Genomic DNA, 18,976 nt, shown 5'->3' with positions numbered 1-18,976 from the left:
CTGTGCTGTGTTGGTGGTGGTGCAGGACCCTGCTGGGTCGGAAGAGATGGTGAGTAGGGGCCTGGGAACCTAACAACTAATGGGAAAGGATTTCCAAGTTTCTTGCCAGTGCTGAAGATAGAGTCTTGTCTTTTTCTTTTCTTTAAGTGAAACTAAGGCTAGAGCTAGTTCATTATCTACAATGTCCTATTGATTTTTGTTTGTGAGGTGGAGTATTAACAGATTAGAATGGCTGCTGGCAGTTCTCAGCTGCTTCATTGAATTTAAATGAATCAAGGGATAGCTCTTAAGATGTACTTGAGATTTGTAGGCTAAATCAGACCTTCCTGCCGTGGTTGGTTTTGACCAGATTCACTGTTTTGCTCTGTGGCATCAAGGCAGAAAAATACAGAATCTTATAGCCTTTTCCCTCCTTTTTACAAAACCAACTCCTATTAAAAAATGCACAGGTAAGAGGTATTAAGACATCCTCTGCAACAGAATGCAACTTGCCTTTTTTTCCTCTGCCAGGAGCTTTTGGATTGAAACTGTTGACTGACATAACCCAAGCTAGCAGATGGTACTCATACATCAAATGTCCAAATGCAAGCTTGTTCAGAGGTAGCAAATGCCTAACAGGCTGAATTTTACAAAGACAAAGAATGTGAATAATGACCTTGAAGGATTAGGGATGGTCCCGAGAAAGGAAGCACACTCGACACCAGGCTTGCCCCTTCAGATGCTGTGTTACCTGCCTCGGCCTCCTGGCCAACATGGTAAAACCCCGTCTCTACTAAAAATACAAAACATTAGTCAGGTGTTGTGGCAGGCACTTGTAATCCCAGCAACTCAGGAGGCTGAAGCAGGAGAATCGCTTGAACCCGGGAGCTGGAGGTTGCAGTGAGCCTAGATCGTGCCATTGCTCTCCAGCCTGGGCAGTAAGAGTGAAACTCCATTCCAAAAAAAAAAAAAAAAAAAAAGATGCTCTGTTACCGTGCTCACTGTACGCTGTACCTGGAGGCTAGTTCCATTTTCAGTGAAATTTGCTTTCTTCCCTCCCTGCCTTACCCTGTCTCTCGTTCCTTCCTCCAGTACTTCCTCTAATCTAGTATATGAATTAGAAGTAAATAATATTAATGGCTATACTACTATTTGGCCTAGTGTGTTTGCTATGAACAAACACGTGTTGGTGATAATTGAGTGGCCTGGAACGAACCATCTGCTCTTTTTATGGCTCTGATTCTAGGACCCCAGGATTGTGAAAGACAGAGCTAGGAAGGGCAGTTATTAGTAGAAAATGAGACCAAAGAAAAAAAGTGAAAAAAAAAAAGCCAGATTCGGTGAGGTTAATATTATCTTGGAATTAATAAATGCTAATATTGAGTCTTGAAATGGCTCTTCATTTTTTATTATACAGCCTGATTTATTGTTGATTGGTTTTTCATGGCCTAATTGATGATGATGACCTTTTTGGGTGAATAGAAAGCAAATAAACTTCATTGCTGTTTGATATGCTCACTCTGACTCCACTGATACAGAGCGCAGTTGGCTCCAGTTTGAGGCCTTTGTTTTTTATGAGTTCAAGTTAGATGGCAGCTACTAATTTGTAAACTAGATAGAACAGAATCCTACATAAATTCTGGAGAGAGAAGCCCTTATTAGAGGCTTTCTCAGTCTTAATGGGAGAGATGAACTTCTTCATAGGGATAGCAACCTTAAAGGAGGATTCTGGCAAAGACCTTAGGAAGGACCCATCAGCAGAAGAGTTTGAGACATCCTGCTTTCTGGAAACATACCGGATCAAGGCTAAGGTTTAGAGAGCATTTGGCTCTAAATAGCCTCCCCCCACCCCACCCCTGCCCCACCCCAAATGTATGGGAGCATAAATACATTTACATCTATTATCTTAGAACTTAACCACACTGTAGTGTAAACACTAAAGAACAATGTGAAGTTTTTGAATAGAATTGTTTTAGTTGGCATAACAAGTAGTTCAGAGTATTATTTCTTTGTAGTTTTGAGGAGTGAAATCTTTTAAAATTTTATATTATTTATTTATTTTTTTAAATAGTGATGGGTCTCCTGTGTTGACCAGGCTGGTCTCAAACTCCTAGCCTTAAGCAGTCCTCACATCTTGACCTCCAATTTTTGCCTTTTTTTTTTTTTTTTTTTTTTTTTTTTTTTGTGAGTTGGAGTCTCGCTCTGTTGCCAGGCTGGAGTGCAGTGGCGTGATCTCAGCTCACTGCAACCTCCGACTCCCAGGTTAAAGCGATTCTCCTCCCTCAGCCTCCTGAGTAACTGGGATTACAGGTGCCCACCACCACACCCAGCTAATTTTTGTATTTTTTGTAGAGACGGGTTTCACCATGTTGGCCAGGATGGTCTCAATCTCTTGACCTGGTGATCCACCTGCCTCAGCCTCCCAAAGTGCTGAGATTACAAGCGTGAGCTGCCGCGCCTGGCCAATTTTTGCTTTTTAAAATGTAACTAACCTGCACATATACTGGCCTTCAAATTTTATTTTTAATTATGATAAAATATGTATAGCAAAATTTTACCATCTTAACCATTTTTAAGTTCAGTAGTATTAAGTATATTCACATTGTTATACAACCAATCTCCAGAACTTTTTCATCTTATAAAACCGAAATTCTGTATCCGTTAAACAACATCTCCCCATTTCCTCCTCTGCCAGCCCATGGAAATCTTCATTTTCCTTTCTGTTGCTATGAATTTGACTACTTTAGATACCTCTTGTAAGTGGAATCATACAGTATTTGTCTTTATGTGACTAGTCAGCTTATTTCACTTAGCATAATGTCCTCAAGGTTCATCCATATAGTAGCATGTGACAGGATTTCCTTCCTTTTAAGGCTGAATAATATTCCCTTGTGTTTGTCCATTCATCTGTCAGTGGACACTTGGGTTGCTTCCACCTCTTGGCTATTGTCTGAAATGCCGCTGTGAACATGGGTGTGCAAATATCTTTTTGAGACCCTGCTTTCAATTCTTTTGGATATATACCCAGAAGTGGGATTGGAGGATTATATGGTAGTTCTATTTTTAACTTTTGAGAAACTTCCATACCAGTTGTGCCATTTTACAATCTTGCCAATAGTGCACAAAAACTCTAATCTCTGTACAACCTTGCCAACACTTCTTTTCTTCTTCTTTTTTAATTGTAGTCATCCTAATGGATGTGGGGTGATATCTCATTGTGGTTTTAATTGCATTTTCCTAATAACTAGTGATGTTGAGCATCTTTCCATGTGCTTGTTGCCCATTTGTATATCTTTTTGGAGAACTGTCCTTTCAAGTCCTTTGCCCGTTTTTTTAAAAATGTAATTTAATTTTAAGTTCCAGGATACATGTGCAGGACTTGCAGGTTTGTTAACATAGGTAAATGTGTGCCATGCTTGTTTGCTGCACCTGTCAACCTAGGTGTTAACCCCCACATGCATTAGCTATTTATCCTGATGCTCTCCCTCTTCCTGCCCCCTGCCCCCTGACAGGCCCCAGTGTGTGTTATTCCCTTCTCTGTGTCCAAGTGTTCTCATTGTTCAGGTCCCACTTATAAGTAAGAACATGCAGTGTTTGGTTTTCTGTTACTGTGTTAGTTTGCTGAGGATAATGGCTTCTAGCTCCATCCATGTCCCTGGAAAGGACATGATCTCATTTCTTTTTATGGCTGCATAGTATTCCATGGTGTATATATACCACATTTTTTTAGTCCAGTCTATCATTGATGGGCATTTGGGTTGATTCTGTGTCTTTACTATTGTGATAATAGTGGTGCAGTGAACGTATGTGTGCATGTATCTTTATAAGAGAATGATTTATATTCCTTTGGGTATATACCCAGTAATGGCATTGCTGGGTCAACTGGTATTTCTGGTTCTAGGTCTTTGAGGAATTGCCACACTGTCTTCCACAATGGTTGAACTAATTTATATTCCCACCAACAGTGTAAAAGCATTCCTATTTCTCCACAGTCTCACCAGCATCTGTTTTCTCTTGACTTTTTAATAATTGCCATCTGACTGGCATGAGATGGTATCTCATTGTGGTTTTGATTTGCATTTCTCTAATGATCAGTGATATTTAGCTTTTTTTTCATATGTTTTTTTGCTGCATAAATGTCTTCTGAGAAGTGTCTGTTCATGTCCTTTGCCCACTTTTTAATGGGGTTTTTTTTTCTTGTACGTTTGTTTAAGTTCCTTGTAGATTCTGGATATTAGACCTTTGTCAGATGGATAGATTACAAAAATTTTCTCCCATTCTGTAGGTTGCCTGTTCACTCTGATGATAGTTTATTTTGCTGCGCAGAAGCTCTTTAGTTTAGTGAGATTCCATTTGTCAGTTTTTGCTTTTGTTGCAATTGCTTTTGACGTTTTCATCATGAAATCTTTGTCTGTGCCTATGTCATGAATGGTATTGCCTAGATTTTCTTCTAGGGTTTTTATAGTTTTTGGGTTTTCCGTTTAAGTCTTTAATCCATCTTGAGTTAATTTTTGTATAAGGTGTCAAGTTGTTTGTTATTAGAGTTCTTTACATTTTCTGGATATTAACCCCTTATCAGATAAATGATTTGCAGATATTTTCTTCCCCTCCATAGGCCAGCTGCATTCCTTGGCTCATGCTCCTTGCTCTCATTACTCTGATGTCTGCTTCTGTTTCACATCGCCTTCTCTGAGTTTCTGCCTTCCTCTTATCTTTTAAGGGCACTTGTGATTACATTGGGCCCACCCAGGCAATCCAGGATAATCTTTCCATCTCAATCATATCTGCAAAATCTCTGTTGCCATGGGAAGTAACAGATTCACAGGTTTTAGGGACTAGGATGTGGACGTCTCTGAGTGGGGGAGGGGAGGAGCATTACCTGCGTACCACGTCCCTCATCTCCCCTGCCTGCCTTCACAGGAACTAGACTTATCTCTTTAGTGACTTAAGTCAATTTGGACTGTTCCTTATGTTTTCTTTTCCTTTCCAACCTTCCATCTGGTCCTGTTGCTTCATTCTTTTCCTTCTCTTTCCATCTGCCTTTTCTTGCCAGCTCCACATCCACTCCTCTAGTTTAGGCATTTCTTACATCATGCTTTGGCTGCCACAATAGCCTTAAAACTGGTCTGCTTGCCTGTGATTCTCCCTTTAGATATTTTATTTTATTTTATTTTATTTTATTTTATTTTATTTTATTTTATGAGACGGAGTCTCACTCTGTTGCCCAGGCTGGAGTGCAGTGGCCCAATCTTGCCTTACTGAAACCTCTCAGTTTCAAGCGATTCTTGTGCCTCAGCCTCCTGAGTAGCTTGAATTACAGGCATGCGCCACCACGTCCAGCTAATTTTTGTATTTTTAGTAGAGATGAGGTTTTGCCATGTTGGCCAGGCTGGTCTCGAATTCCTGACCTCAAGGGATCCACCCACCTCAGCCTCCCAAAGTGCTGGGATTACAGGCGTGAGCCACTGTGCCTGGACTCCCTGTAGGTATTTTAAACTCATCTTGATGCATACTTGTAAAAACAAGTCTATGCCTGATAATTCCATTATCTGAAGTCCTTATTTTTCTGTTATATTCTATTTCTGCTGGTCCTTAGTCTTGTTTCCTCGTCTGCTTGGTTACCTTTGGTTATGTGCTTACCATTCATTGTATTTGAGAAAGTATTTCTAGGAATAACTTGAGGCTTCGGGTGAAAGTGCTTTGCTTTCGTGGGGAGAGAATTTCTTCTGCCAGGTCCCTGGAGGTATTTCTGGTCCAAGACCACCTTGGAAGAAGCTCATGGTTGAGATTCCCCGGTTCTTTCAGAGGAGGCAAACCTAAGCCTCCAGTCTAAGTGAGGCCTGGTTTGCTTCTGGTTCACCTGTTACCTAGTAGCTGTAGTCCTTTGGGGTCCCGGCTCCTTGAGGAAGAGTCTCCAGTTGGTGTTCCACGGTGGCCAGCCCTGGATGTTGACTTCTGCTCAGGAGGCTGTTAAAGTGAAAGGCTGCCGGGTGTGGTGGCTCACGCCTGTAATCCCAGCACTTTGGGAGGCCAAGATGGGTGGATCACAAGGTCAGGAGTTCAAGACCAGCCTGGCCAATATGGTGAAACCGCATTTCTACTAAAAATACAAAAATTAGCCAGGTGTGGTGGCGGGCGCCTGTAGTCCCAGCTACTGGGGAGCCCGAGGCAGGAGAATCACTTGAACCTGGGAGGCGGAGGTTGCAATGAGCCGAGATTGTGCCACTGCACTCCAGGCTGGGTGACAGAGCAAGACTCTGTCTTTAAAAAAAAAAAAAAAAAAAAAGTGAAAGTGTCCTTTGCCAGACTAGGCTAGGCCAATGCTTGAGGGCAAGGTGGCTTCTCTAGAGCTCATACCTCGGGGTTCCTGTTTTCTTTAGTTTCTGTACTGTTATTCCTTGCTCAGTTCTTGAAGCTTCAAAGCCTTTCAGACTTTTTTTTTTCTTGAGTCAGAGTCTCACTTTGTCACCCATGCTGGGGTGCAGTGCCACAGTCTCAGCTCACTGAAACCTCTGTTTCATGGATTCAAGCAATTCTTGTGCCTCAGCCTCCCTAGTAGCTGGGATTACAGGTGTGAGCCACCGTGCCCAGCCATTCAGAAATTTTTTTCAATGTATTCATTGTTAGTTGTGTTCAGCAGAATTGTGGGCCTGATAATGGAGCCTGCCTTCCCAGACACCAGACTCCAGACCTGTTTTTCCATGTTGCCTCTGCCACCCTCATCCATTCTGGGATGGCACGTGATTAATTTTGTGTACCACTTTGATCATGTCAGACTTTTGCTTAAACACCTCTCCAGCACGAAATCATACCTATGGGAGCCTGGCGACAACATGAGCTACAGCCCCCCTTCCCATCACAAGGCTTGGGGGGTCAGTGTTAAAACCCGAGGGCTTTGTAGTCTGCTGGAACTATAGGAAAAAGAGACTGTTGAGAAGGACGCTTTCTTTTTTGGCCTTTCAGTTCCTGAGGGCTTGAGAGAAGCTTGTCTCTTTTTTTGAGCCTGGGTATAATTGAGTTTCAGGAGTAGAGGGCAGGAGGCTAGCCATTTTATATGGTACCAGATTGTCAGATGGATAATGAGACCTTTCATTTCTCAGTGCGGCCAGTCACATGCTGCTGGTTGAGAACTGAGGTCTTAGCTTGTAAGTGAGCTGTCCATGACAGAGCACAGAGGGCAGGTACAAAAGCTGGGACAAAGCAGGAATAAAGAGCGTGTGTGGCATGTTTGAAAAGGCACCCTGCCGGGCATCGGGCCTCAGTGTCAGGAAGCCCATGTTGTCAGTGCTGTGCCCTTGGACAAACCATGTAGTCTTCCTGGGTGTCAGTCAGGTCCTTCCTCTTGGCCTTGGCTGTCCTGCATGGCTGTGGCTGTGGGAGGGTCGGCTCAGTTGGCCTTAGCAGCCAGCCACTGGGAGGACAGAGAGAAAAGGGAACTTGAAGTGGTCCCCAGGAGGAGGCAGAGGCAGTGACCACTTGATGGGTTGTCTAGAGCCCAAACCATGGTCTCTGGTTCTAGCACACTCAATTACCCAGCAGTTTGGGGCCTGGAAGCAGCCTTTGTTTATCTAGCCTAATCCCCTCATTTTGCAGATGAGCAAACAGAAGCCTGGACATTTTCTTGTATTTAAAGAGCAGTAGTGATGCTCCGGCCTCGTGTGGCTTATTTTAGTAAAAATCTAGAGAAGTGGAACCAGGCTTTGGTTAGTGTGGGTTTGGGGGCATTTACTGTGAACCTCTGAGGCCACTGTCTGAGTGAGCCCTGGAGGACAATAACAACAGTGAGCCAGAGCCTGCCCCCATCTGGCCACCTGACACCCAGCTCTCCCTGGGGCCCACCTTCAGCTCTGTCCGCCCAGTCTGATCAGAGGTCGCTTTACCTGGCCAGTCAGGGGGCCCAAGTGTGTGGAGGATTAGGCAAGCAGGGCCCTGGTGACCTCCACACGAAAAATAACTCTGCTTCCTGAGCAGGTGCCAGCTTTTTGTTCCCTGGGGCCTGGCCTGACTGCTGAGACCGCAGGCTTCTGAATGCATTGCTGTTTTCACCCTTTGGCGCTAGGCTGGGCCTAACTTTGCCCTTAGATTCCCAGGCCTTCTTATCCTCAACTGCAGATGGGCCTCTCCACTCTTGCCTTGGTTCCTGAAGGACCGATTCACTCTGTTCAACCTCAAAATCATGCACTTTGTACTTGGACTTGTGCCCACAGTTACCTTCATTTATAGCCACCGCTGTGGGTGAAGCAGCCTCAGAACAGCAGAGCCTTACATATCATCCTTTTATGTTATGAAAGCAACTTAAATGAGTTTTTCAGCCCACTGAGAATTATCAAATACCAAACTTTCTTTTTAAATTACCTCTATAATTTTCTTTTTAAATTGCCCTTATAAAACTAGGTGATAGTTAAATGAAAAACATATGTTGCTTCTGATATTTTTCTTCTTACTAAGCCTACAAACTCCTTAGCTTAAGATAACAGGGAAGGATTGTCCTGGACCCGAGGCTGTGTTTTTCTGGCTGCTGCCAGTTCCTGGATTTAAATTGCTTTGTTGGTGGATAGAGATCATTCCCTTTTCCTGGATTCAGGATAGGAAAGCCTGAGGGTCACAAATGAGCCTGGACAGAACTGTGTGTGAAAGTTTTTATGGTAACTTCTCTCAAATATTTGATACTGAAATTGTGTAGTTTCAGCTTGAGTCCATGTTGCAGCTGGGCCCTTGAATGTAATTCTTGTCATCCTTGGAATATTTCCTCCTTCTAGTGATCCAGGATCACTGTTTCCCAAACCCCCTTATTCCCCTACCCATTTTATGATTTCTCTTGTTGGTAATATCAGTTGCCAGCATTTTGAACCTGAATATTTAGCAGAAGGCTTAAATTAGGAGCTCTTCAAATTAAAGAAATAAGCAAGCCACATAATGTCGATTGCGGTAGATTACTTGTAAGCGTATTGTGTTGGGTTGGATACAGTCACCTGTAAACATAAACGTGTAGCGTTTTAAATTTGGAAAGGACTGTGGATCTACCTCCATTTTACAGACCAAGATACTGAGACATCGAGAGGCCCTGGCTTGTTCAAAGTCCCACAGAGTCAGCTGTAGAAAGACAAGTACTAGAAGCCCTATGTCCTGGGCCCAAGCTGGGTGCTCTTTCCACTGCCCCACGATGCCCCTTTTGTCTCAATGGCCTCCCACTGCTCCCCACACTCACCCTCTGTCCTGGAAACAGAATAGAGCCAGGTGGCTGCACACACCATGCCCATTGCCATCTTTATGCCCTTGTCCCTTCCCTCTGCCTAATCATGCTCATCCCACTACAACTCACTCGTCACTTCCAAAGACCCGTTGGATGTCCCACCTCCCACACTGGTGTCATCCTCCTCAGAACTTCTGAAGCGTGCCCTGTGTCTTGGCTCTTTTTACATGGTCTCTGTCCAGGTGTGGTCTTAATTTTTACATAGTTAGGGCTAGTGCCCAGTAAATGGGCCATGAGTGAATAAAGAGAGATGACTGTACCATGTCACAAGGTGGGCGTGGCATCTTGTTTTGCTGCCCAGCTTTTCAGGCTTCTGACTTCGTTCCAGCTAAGCTCCAGAAAGAAGCAATCAGCTATTAAGCTCCAGAAGGGCAGAAAGCATAGCTTCCACATCTCTCACCACAGTCCTTGGTAGAGTTCTTGGTTGGTGGTGGGTTACAGCAGTGATACTTCATTTTCCTGACACATGAATCTTGCATTCAGTTTAAAATATGTTTGCTTTATCCTGACGCCTCAGAACGTGGCCATGTCCTCATGGCTGCCTCATGTCTTCATGGCTGCCTAAATACTCTGGTCTTATGGTACCTACCATTTGAGGAGGCCAACAGGCCATGGCAATTAGTTTACAGATTTCTACATTTGGATACTTTGCTACTTACTTGCAATAGCAGGAAGTTGGGAGATGCAGGCCAAATAATTGTTAGGATTGCTGTGAAAATTGCAGTGAACGCAATACCCCTCCTGGGTTAGCTTGTTACAGCTACAAGACTCCTAGTGAAATTTTTGTTCCAAGATCCTCAAACTCAACAGGATGCTACATTTTATCCTGTTGGGCTTCTCAAGCAATGCTGGTAACATCTATTGTTCAGGTATTTCAAGGCTTAAGATAGAAAATTGTTGGTAGAAATTAACCAGTTAAAAGGGAGGAAATGATTACTCAGGTGTTGTGAAGTAAGACAGATTGTATGGCATTTATAACATTGGTTATGTAGTTTGCTCATAAAAGAGAATGCCTAACTGGAATTTAGTGAAAATTAAACCATTAAACCCAATGAAGTGAAAAACGGTGGACATCTGCCAAGTAAAAGCATAATCACCACTTAAACAGCTTCATCTGTGCTCCTATCTGCGAATGACAGTGTCTCCTGTGGAGAAACTGCTCTCTGACTTCTGGTTTTCTCACTGTTTTCACAGAGCCTGAGCCCTTGTGAAGCCGGCAATGACAAGTCTGTATGGTCGCCATGCCGAGAAAACCACTGACATGCCAAAACCATCAGCCCCTAAAGTGCACGTGCAGAGGTCCGTGTCCCGAGATACCATCGCCATTCACTTCTCGGCATCCGGCGAGGAGGAGGAGGAAGAGGAGGAGGAGTTCAGGGAGTACTTTGAGGAGGGGCTGGATGACCAAAGCATTGTAACAGGGCTGGAAGCCAAGGAAGACCTCTATCTTGAACCCCAAGTTGGCCATGACCCCGCCGGCCCTGCTGCCTCGCCTGTCCTGGCAGATGGACTGTCCGTGTCCCAGGCCCCTGCCATTTTGCCCGTCTCCAAGAACACTGTAAAGCTGTTGGAGTCCCCTGTTCCAGCAGCACAAGTATTAAGTACAGTGCCATTGGCTGTGTCCCCAGGGTCATCTTCGTCGGGGCCCTTAGCTAGCTCTCCCAGTGTGTCATCCCTTTCTGAGCAGAAAACCAGTTCTTCCTCCCCATTGTCCTCTCCTTCTAAGTCTCCCATCCTCTCATCCAGTGCCTCAACCTCCACCCTTTCCAGTGCAAAACCCTTCATGAGCCTTGTGAAGTCCCTGTCGACCGAGGTGGAGCCAAAAGAATCCCCACACCCCGCAAGGCACAGGCACTTGATGAAGACATTAGTCAAGTCTCTGTCCACGGACACTTCCCGGCAGGAGTCGGATACAGTGTCCTATAAGCCACCTGATTCCAAACTGAACTTACACCTGTTCAAGCAGTTCACACAGCCCCGAAACACAGGTGGAGATTCCAAAACTGCACCTTCTTCCCCACTGACTTCTCCCTCTGATACTCGTTCCTTTTTTAAAGTGCCCGAAATGGAGGCTAAAATTGAAGATACTAAACGACGCCTTTCAGAAGTCATCTATGAGCCTTTTCAGCTCCTTAGTAAAATTATAGGGGAAGAAAGTGGCAGCCATAGGCCCAAAGCCTTATCTTCAAGTGCTTCAGAACTCTCCAATCTGTCCAGCTTGAATGGGCACTTGGAAAGCAATAACAACTACAGCATCAAGGAGGAGGAGTGTGATTCTGAGGGGGATGGCTACGGAAGTGATTCCAACATCCCCAGAAGTGACCACCCAAAGTCCACTGATGAGCCCACTAGAGAGATAGAACTGAAAAGTTCCCAGGGGAGCAGTCTGAAGGATTTAGGCCTGAAGACAAGTTCTCTAGTTCTGGAGAAATGTTCTTTGTCTGCCTTAGTGAGCAAAGAAGATGAAGAGTTTTGTGAACTGTACACTGAGGACTTCGATTTGGAAACGGAGGGGGAGAGTAAAGTTGATAAGCTCTCAGATATTCCTCTCAAGCCAGAGGTGCTCGCGGAAGATGGTGTGGTCCTTGACAGTGAGGACGAGGTGGACTCGGCCGTGCAGCACCCGGAATTGCCAGTGAAGACGTTGGGCTTCTTTACAATGTGTGTCTATGTGTACCTCATCCTCCCCCTCCCCCACTATGTGAGTGGACTCTTCCTGGGAATTGGCCTTGGATTCATGACTGCGGTTTGCGTGATTTGGTTTTTTACACCACCAAGTGCTCATAAATATCACAAGTTACACAAAAATCTGCGACACTGGAACACAAGATCTCTGGATATCAAAGAACCTGAAATACTGAAGGTAAGCCTCTCCCCGGGAGCTGGCTAGTACACACACTTCTCACATACAGCCGTATTTTAGATCTGACCTGTTTTTTGGTTAGCTGTTAAAGATTTTTGCACAGGCCGTGTTTTTTAAGAGCTTGGGGCCACTTCATTCTCCAGGCATCCAGTCAACTTATCTGGTAAACCTCATTCTAACCCAAGCTTAGCAGATTCACAAAGTAGTTTCTGAAAGATCTCTGTGACTCTAGAGAATAGTGTTTACATCAGTTCCTGTTCTGGTCTGTCTCTAAACTTGCTTGGAATGTGCTACTTGCTGAGCATTTTTAATGGCTGAATCTGTTAGGGTTCACTATTCTTGAGACCTTGAAGAAGGATTAAATACTCCCAGAATTGCAAGAGGAGGGAAGGAAGAAGAGAAGGCAAATTAATGTCAGCTGTTGGCCCCTGCTGGTGCTCCTCTTTCCTTTGCACGGTGGGGAATGGGATGCAGAAAGATGTCATCTTTCACTGCATATCAGATGTCAGGCTTTTGGGCCTCCTGAGGGGTCCCTGGGACAATTCATTGGGAAGCAGGAAGAAACATTCATCTAGCTGTCTAATCTATCGATTGAGACGGAGTCTCACTATGTTGCCTAGTGTGGTCTCAAACTTCTGGGCTCAAGTGATCCTCCTGCTTCAGCCTTCCAAAGTGCTGGGATTACAGGTGTGAGCCGCTGTGTCCAGCCTAGAACTTCTATTTATTATTATTTTTTTGCATATTAAAATTTCTGGTTATATGTATACACACTATAAAAGTACAATTAGAACTTATATAGTTTGTAAGTTATATGCACACACACATTTATGTACAGTATCCAAGGGGGCATTGGTTTCAGGACCCCCCCAAGGATACCAAAATCGATGAATGTTTCAGTCCCTTATGTAAAATGGCATAGTATTTGTATTAATATATAACCTATGCTCATTCTCCTGTATACTTTTAAATCATCTCTAGATTACTTATAATACCTAACATAATGTGAATGGTTATTATGCTGTATTTTTAAATTTGTATCTTTTTTACTGTTGGATTGTTATTATTTTTTTTAATTTCATATTTTCAATCCAAGGTTGATTGAATCCATGGATATAGAGGGCTGATTGTATATGTTTTTAGAGATAAGGTGGAAAGCCAGAAAAGTTTAGAGACCACTGCTTTATAAAAGTTATCTAATTCAGCTTCATAACCATCCAGGAGTTTGATGCTTCCAGGTTTACACATGAGGAGATTCAGGCTCTGAGAGAGGTGGTCATTGTCCAAGGTGTCTTGCTACTTAATAAGTAATAGAGGCTGGGCATGGTGGCTCATGCCTGTAATTCCAGCACTTTTGGAGGCTGAGGGAGGCAGATCACTTGAGGTCAGGAGTTCAAGACCAGCCTGGCCAACATGGTGAAACCCTGTCTCCACTAAAAATACAAAAATTAGCTGGGCTTGGTGGCGTGCACCTGTAATCTCAGCTACTTGGGAGGCTGAAGCAGGAGAATTGCTTGGGCCTGGGGGCTGAGGCTGCAGTGAGCTGAGATTGCGCCACTGCACTCCAGCCTGGGTGACAGAGTGAGACTCTGTCTCAAAAATAATAATAATAAAATAAGTAACAGAGGTAGGCTTTGGAGCCTTTGTGTGTCCTCTTCCTGCTTTTCCCATGACACCTCTCTGCAGAAGGTTCATGCCTAGACCTGCCTGGAGAATTCCTTGTGTTACAGGAGATGTATGAAAAGGAGAACTTCGTTTCCCTGGAGCAATTTTGAACCTTAATTATTGGTTTTAATCTTTAGCTTTTCAAGTTCAAAGCTTGTTTGGCTTCTTAGTTAAATTAAAGGTATTATTCTCCCATCTATTTAAATGAGAATGCTCTAAAAATGGCAGCATGATGTCTCTATTGCAAAAAAAAAAAAAAAAAAAAAGCTGGGGGTTGGGGAGAACTCTTTTAGGATCCAAAATAATATTTGTTTTTAAATTTCATTGACTTTTTTCCTTGTTCAAAGGAAATACATGGTTAATGTTTTAAAAACACAGGAAACCCAAAGAAAAAAAAATTTTTGATCACACTAGTGGAAGGGAATTACAGTTAATGATTTGGTATATATCCTAGTTTTTTGGGTTTTTAAAATTTCTGCATATATGAAGATATGCATCACATACATGCATACTCACCCACTCTTTTTGTTTTGATTTAATAGGATCATATATTTTGCAGTCTGACCTTTTTTCTTTCTTTCACATGGCAATATGTTATGACACTTTCTTCTTTAAGAGAAGCTGATGTTGAGTCTTGTGGATGTGACACCCTTAAGCTTAGCGTTAATAAATGAAGTGGAGCAAAAATGACTCACGCGTGGTTGCTGAGCTTTTTTTGATAGGGTGGTGCAGTGACTACCTGAAGTACGTGCTCTCCAAGTAAGTTTGTGCTAACTTTAGCAAGGAAAAATTGCGCTTATATTAACTCTAGTACCTAATGACTGACTGTGGCATTCAGTTTAAACTGGTTTGAGCACTGACTTGTCTTAGGAAGATTTTAATTTTAATCCAGTCAATCTTTAGTGTTTTTTTCCTACCCTCTTCTCACATGTAAATTACTTAGTGTCAATCCAATCACTGTGATATGTTAAGAGTTTACTAACTACACAGGGTGCCGATGGAATGGGATTTTAATGTTATGGCACAGCCTGGTTGCTTTGATCTGATCACTGGAAGAATAAAGGCAACACTGTGATGCTGAGCACTGCAGTGGGCTAAGTGTTGGGTGTATTATCTCATTCAATCCTCGTCACAACCCTGTTCAGTTAGCATATATGTGCTCATGCAGATGGAGGCCCACAGAAGTTAAGTTACTGCCCAAGGTCACACAGCTAGTGTGTGGTGGAGCCTTGTAGGACAGTGTTTTCTTTTAAGGAAGGTGTTTTGCCCACAGTGGCTAGGATAAACGTATTTGAATTTTCCTTGTAGAGAACAAGTACTTTAATGCTTTCATAGACTGACACCCCTAATCCAAGCAAACTGTCATAGACTAAGCATTTATTCTTCCTTATTGCTGTTTGGACAACTCTGATCACTTTGGTAATTCTTTTTTCATTCTTAGCCTTAACTTGTTTAGAATGGTTTCATTACTAAAGAGGAAAAGTATATTTTAGCCTGAAGTCTTTTGTTGGGTATGCGGTGTTGTTTTTAGAAACTGGGCTGAATGCATTCTCTATTTAGAAAAGGGATACTACTATGAATTAGAAGGATATGCTGTCTGTTACAAGCTAATTTCAAATGCAGATGTTCTTTGGACTTAGTTAATTTTACTGAATGGGAGATTATACTCTTGGGAACCGTTTTTAAACTATGGTACTTTAAAACATTTAGCAGCGTTGACATTAACTTTAGGACCCAAGTTTATTGTTATCTGTCTTCCCTAATATTCCATAAGCTTCATGAATGCATAGGCCCTGTCCATCTTGTTCATCTTGTATCCTCAGCACCTGCCACGTATTAGGTATGTGATAGGTAATTGTTGGCTGAATGGATGGGTAGATGAATGAAGGAGTGAGATTTTATCAGAAGATTTGAGCAGTGAGTTGGTATTGACCCTGTCATCTCCTGGTGATGTTGCTTTTTAAAAGAAATCCCTAGCTGGGCATGGTAGCCCACACCTGTAATCCCAGAGCTTTGGGAGGCTGAGGCAGAAGGATCACCTGAAGCCAGGAGTTTGAGACCAGCCTGGGCAACACAGCAAGATCCCATCTCTACAAAAAATTTAAAATAATTAGCCAGGTATGGTGGTGCATGCATGTGGTCCCAGCTACTCAGGAGGGTGAGGTGGGAGGATCACTTGAGTCCAGGAGTTTGAAGCTGCAGTGAGCCATGATAACACCACTGCACTCCAGCCTGGGTGACAGAATGAGACTCTGTCTCTAAAAAAATAAAATAAATCCTTGATGCTTGCTTTAAAAAAAAATAGGGTTTAATAGGAGTGATCTTTTAAGAAAATGAAAATAATTACTAAAAAGTAAAGCTTTTGGTTTGGCGTGGTGGCTCACCCCTGTAATCCCAGCACTTTGTAAGGCCAAGGCAGAGGATTGCTTGAGGTCAGGAGTTCAAGACCAGCCTGGGCAACATAGTGGGACCACCATCTCTATAAAAGTTTTGTTTAAAAAGCCAGGTGTGGTGGCGTAGCTTGCAGTCCCAGCCACTCGAGAGGCTGAGGCAGGAAGATCGCTTGAGCTCAGGGGGTCAAGGCTGCACTGAGCCGTGATCATGCCACCGCACTCCAGCCTGGGCAATAGAGTGTGACCCTGTCTCAAAAAAACAAAAAAAACAAAAACAAAAACAAAACAGTAAAGCTTTTCCTAAGCTTTTTTTCTGAAAGTGGACAAGCCAAGACAGTCCATCTTTAACAGGATTTGAAGCTTGACATTTGTTGCTTAGAAATCGACTGGTGACAAGTCTGCTCTCCTGTGACCAGTGCTCACGCAGTGCTGCCCTCCTGAATGCAAAGGGAGTAGTAGAAAGGCAAATACTGGCCGGGTGCGGTGGCTCACGCCTGTAATCCCAGCACTTTGGGAGGCTGAGGCGGGTGGATCACGAGGTCAGGAGATCGAGACCATCCTGGCTAACAGTGAAATCCTGTCTCTACTAAAAATACAAAAAAATTAGCTGGGCGTGGTGGCGGGTGCCTGTAGTCCCAGCTAGTCATGAGGCTGAGGCAGGAGAATGGCGTGAACCCGGGAGGCAGAGCTTGCAGTGAGCTGCGATCGCGCCACTGCCCTCCAGCCTGAGTGACAGAGCGAGACTCCATCTCAAAAAAAAAAAAAGAAAAAAAAAAGGCAAATACTAAGTGGAGGATTGGAGAAATGGGCAGTGATGAGTTCCAGATTTCCACTCTGCCTCCAGGTTGATGGCTTTAAAGTGATGTAGGAGATAGGCCTTGGTTTCTTTATAAAACAGGCCTGTGAACTTGTTTCTAGGGCAAGCCAAAAGAGCCACTTCTTGAAAATGTTTGATTTCAGGGGATAAGTGAGCTGGTTTGAATTATTTTGTGTACATCTGATCCAATTTAGTTGGTATTTACAGAAGATGGTGCAATTCTTGAGGGAAGGTACGGAAGCCTTTTTAAAAAGCTCACCAATATGGAAGACTATAATACCTGCCTGCGACCAAGATCTCCAAGACAGGCCCAGCCCAGGACCGAGATCCCGCATACTTTATGCCCTAAGAGGACTCCATATATGAGCTGTAAACCAGTCAGGCAGTGAGCTGGGTGCTCAGGAACTGTTTTAGGAGACCATGTGGTTTTGAACCTCTGAGCCGTATAAGTTCTCACTGATGGGTCCAGGAACTGCTTGCAGCCAGACTGGACTAAGAGTCTTGCTCCTTTACTGGTTCCATGAACAGTTCAAGGAGCATTGCAGTTTTTCTTCTGTGTAACTTCACATGCTGAGGAAAGAATGGAGAAAAGGAAAGTTTTTGTGTACTTTATCAGGGTCCTCACTGCAGACATATGTATTTATATATGATGCTGCAGCAGTGATGCATTTATGGGATGACAAACCAAAAAGACCAATTTGCAGCCAAGTAGTAGCTAATCTCAAAGACTGTTGTGTGGTTGTCTAGGCCCTATGGTACTCCGCCGTCTCCCCCTCTGAACCCATTTGATCAGCAGCTGTACTGTCTAGAATATAAGTAAAAAAGAGGCCGGGTGTGATGGCTCACGCCTGTAATCCCAGCACTTTAGGAGGCTGAGGTGGGTGGATCATGTGAGGTCAGGAGTTCAAGACCAGCCTGGCCAACATGGTGGAACCCCCTTCTCTGCTAAAAATACAAAATTAGCCGGGTGTGGTGGGGCATGCGTGTAATCCTAGCTACTTGGGAGGCTGAGGCAGGCGAATTGCTTGAACCTGGGAGGTGGAGGTTGCAGTGAGCTGAGATCGCACCACTGTACTCTTATTGCCTGGGCAACAAGAACGAAACTCCGTCTCAAAAAAAAAAAAAAAAAAAAGTAAGACCTCTATGTGGCCAAAGAGCTGTCACAAAGTCCACAGAAGAATTCTTAGGACCTCCAAAGCTTGCTTGTTCTTAGTATGTTGGAGTTCATAGCTGATGAGAAGCAGCAAATAGGAGAAAGGTTGCTACAGGCATTCAACAGGAAGTGGCATGTGAATGCATGAAAGCAAAGGCCAATACCAAAATGTGAGAAGAAGCTCATAGGACTTAGAGCATGGTGGGCTGGGCAGGTTAGCTCAAGGCAAAGAGCCTCGTGTGTGCCACAGACCAAGGGCATCCCTGTAGTGACACCCCCTGTGTGGTAGCCTTCAGGAGTTCTTATGTTGGGTGACTGTCTAGATGCCCTAAGCTGGGGACCTTGGGAAAGGGTGGGTTTGAGCACGGGGAAAATGGGGCATTTCGAGTCAGCAAACTGCACTTGGCATGTTTGCTTAGCCAAATCAGATGGTCCCTTGCCCAGGATTATTTTTAATTCAGAGCCATTCCTGTTGCACACTAACTTTCTACATGTTTATAATGAAAAGCTTCCTGAAGATTTCATAAGGGTCTTGGATTTATGTTTGAGTATATGACTCAGATGCAATTTTGAATTATATTCACGAGCAAATTCTTTATCTCAGATTTATAAACCACCAGCAGAACACAGCAGTAGCATATTGGTTTCCAGAGTGATAATCCATCTCTTTTTTAAAGATATGGCCTGCAAGTTTGACTAAAATTATATTTAGGCCATTGCAGAAACTAATAGAAATGGATTTTGGAGAACTTTTTTTTCTTTAGATTGTGTCACATGTAGATATTTAATAAGAGGGATAGGTTTTAAAAATAGGTTCCCTGAATATAGGCTTTGGTTTTGATATATAAAAGAATAA

The 18,976-nt window shown here is 43.5% G+C and overlaps 1 protein-coding gene across 7 annotated transcripts in view; it reads left to right on the top strand.

Moving 5' to 3' along the window:
* TEX2 (testis expressed 2) overlaps nt 1–18,976 on the top strand; it is a 115,058-nt gene that overhangs the window by 37,746 nt on the left and 58,336 nt on the right. For all 7 annotated transcript variants that reach the window (XM_054671485.2, XM_001160603.7, XM_009433053.4 and 4 more), the window contains exon 2: nt 10,427–12,095. In XM_054671485.2, coding sequence (XP_054527460.1) covers nt 10,452–12,095 — 1,644 coding nt within the window. In that variant the 5' untranslated portion in view covers nt 10,427–10,451. The remainder of the gene's footprint in view (nt 1–10,426; nt 12,096–18,976) is intronic.

Source organism: Pan troglodytes, chromosome 19 (assembly GCF_028858775.2).
Source record: "Pan troglodytes isolate AG18354 chromosome 19, NHGRI_mPanTro3-v2.0_pri, whole genome shotgun sequence".
NCBI lineage: Eukaryota > Metazoa > Chordata > Mammalia > Primates > Hominidae > Pan > Pan troglodytes.
This window is presented reverse-complemented; position numbering and strand designations above follow the sequence as displayed.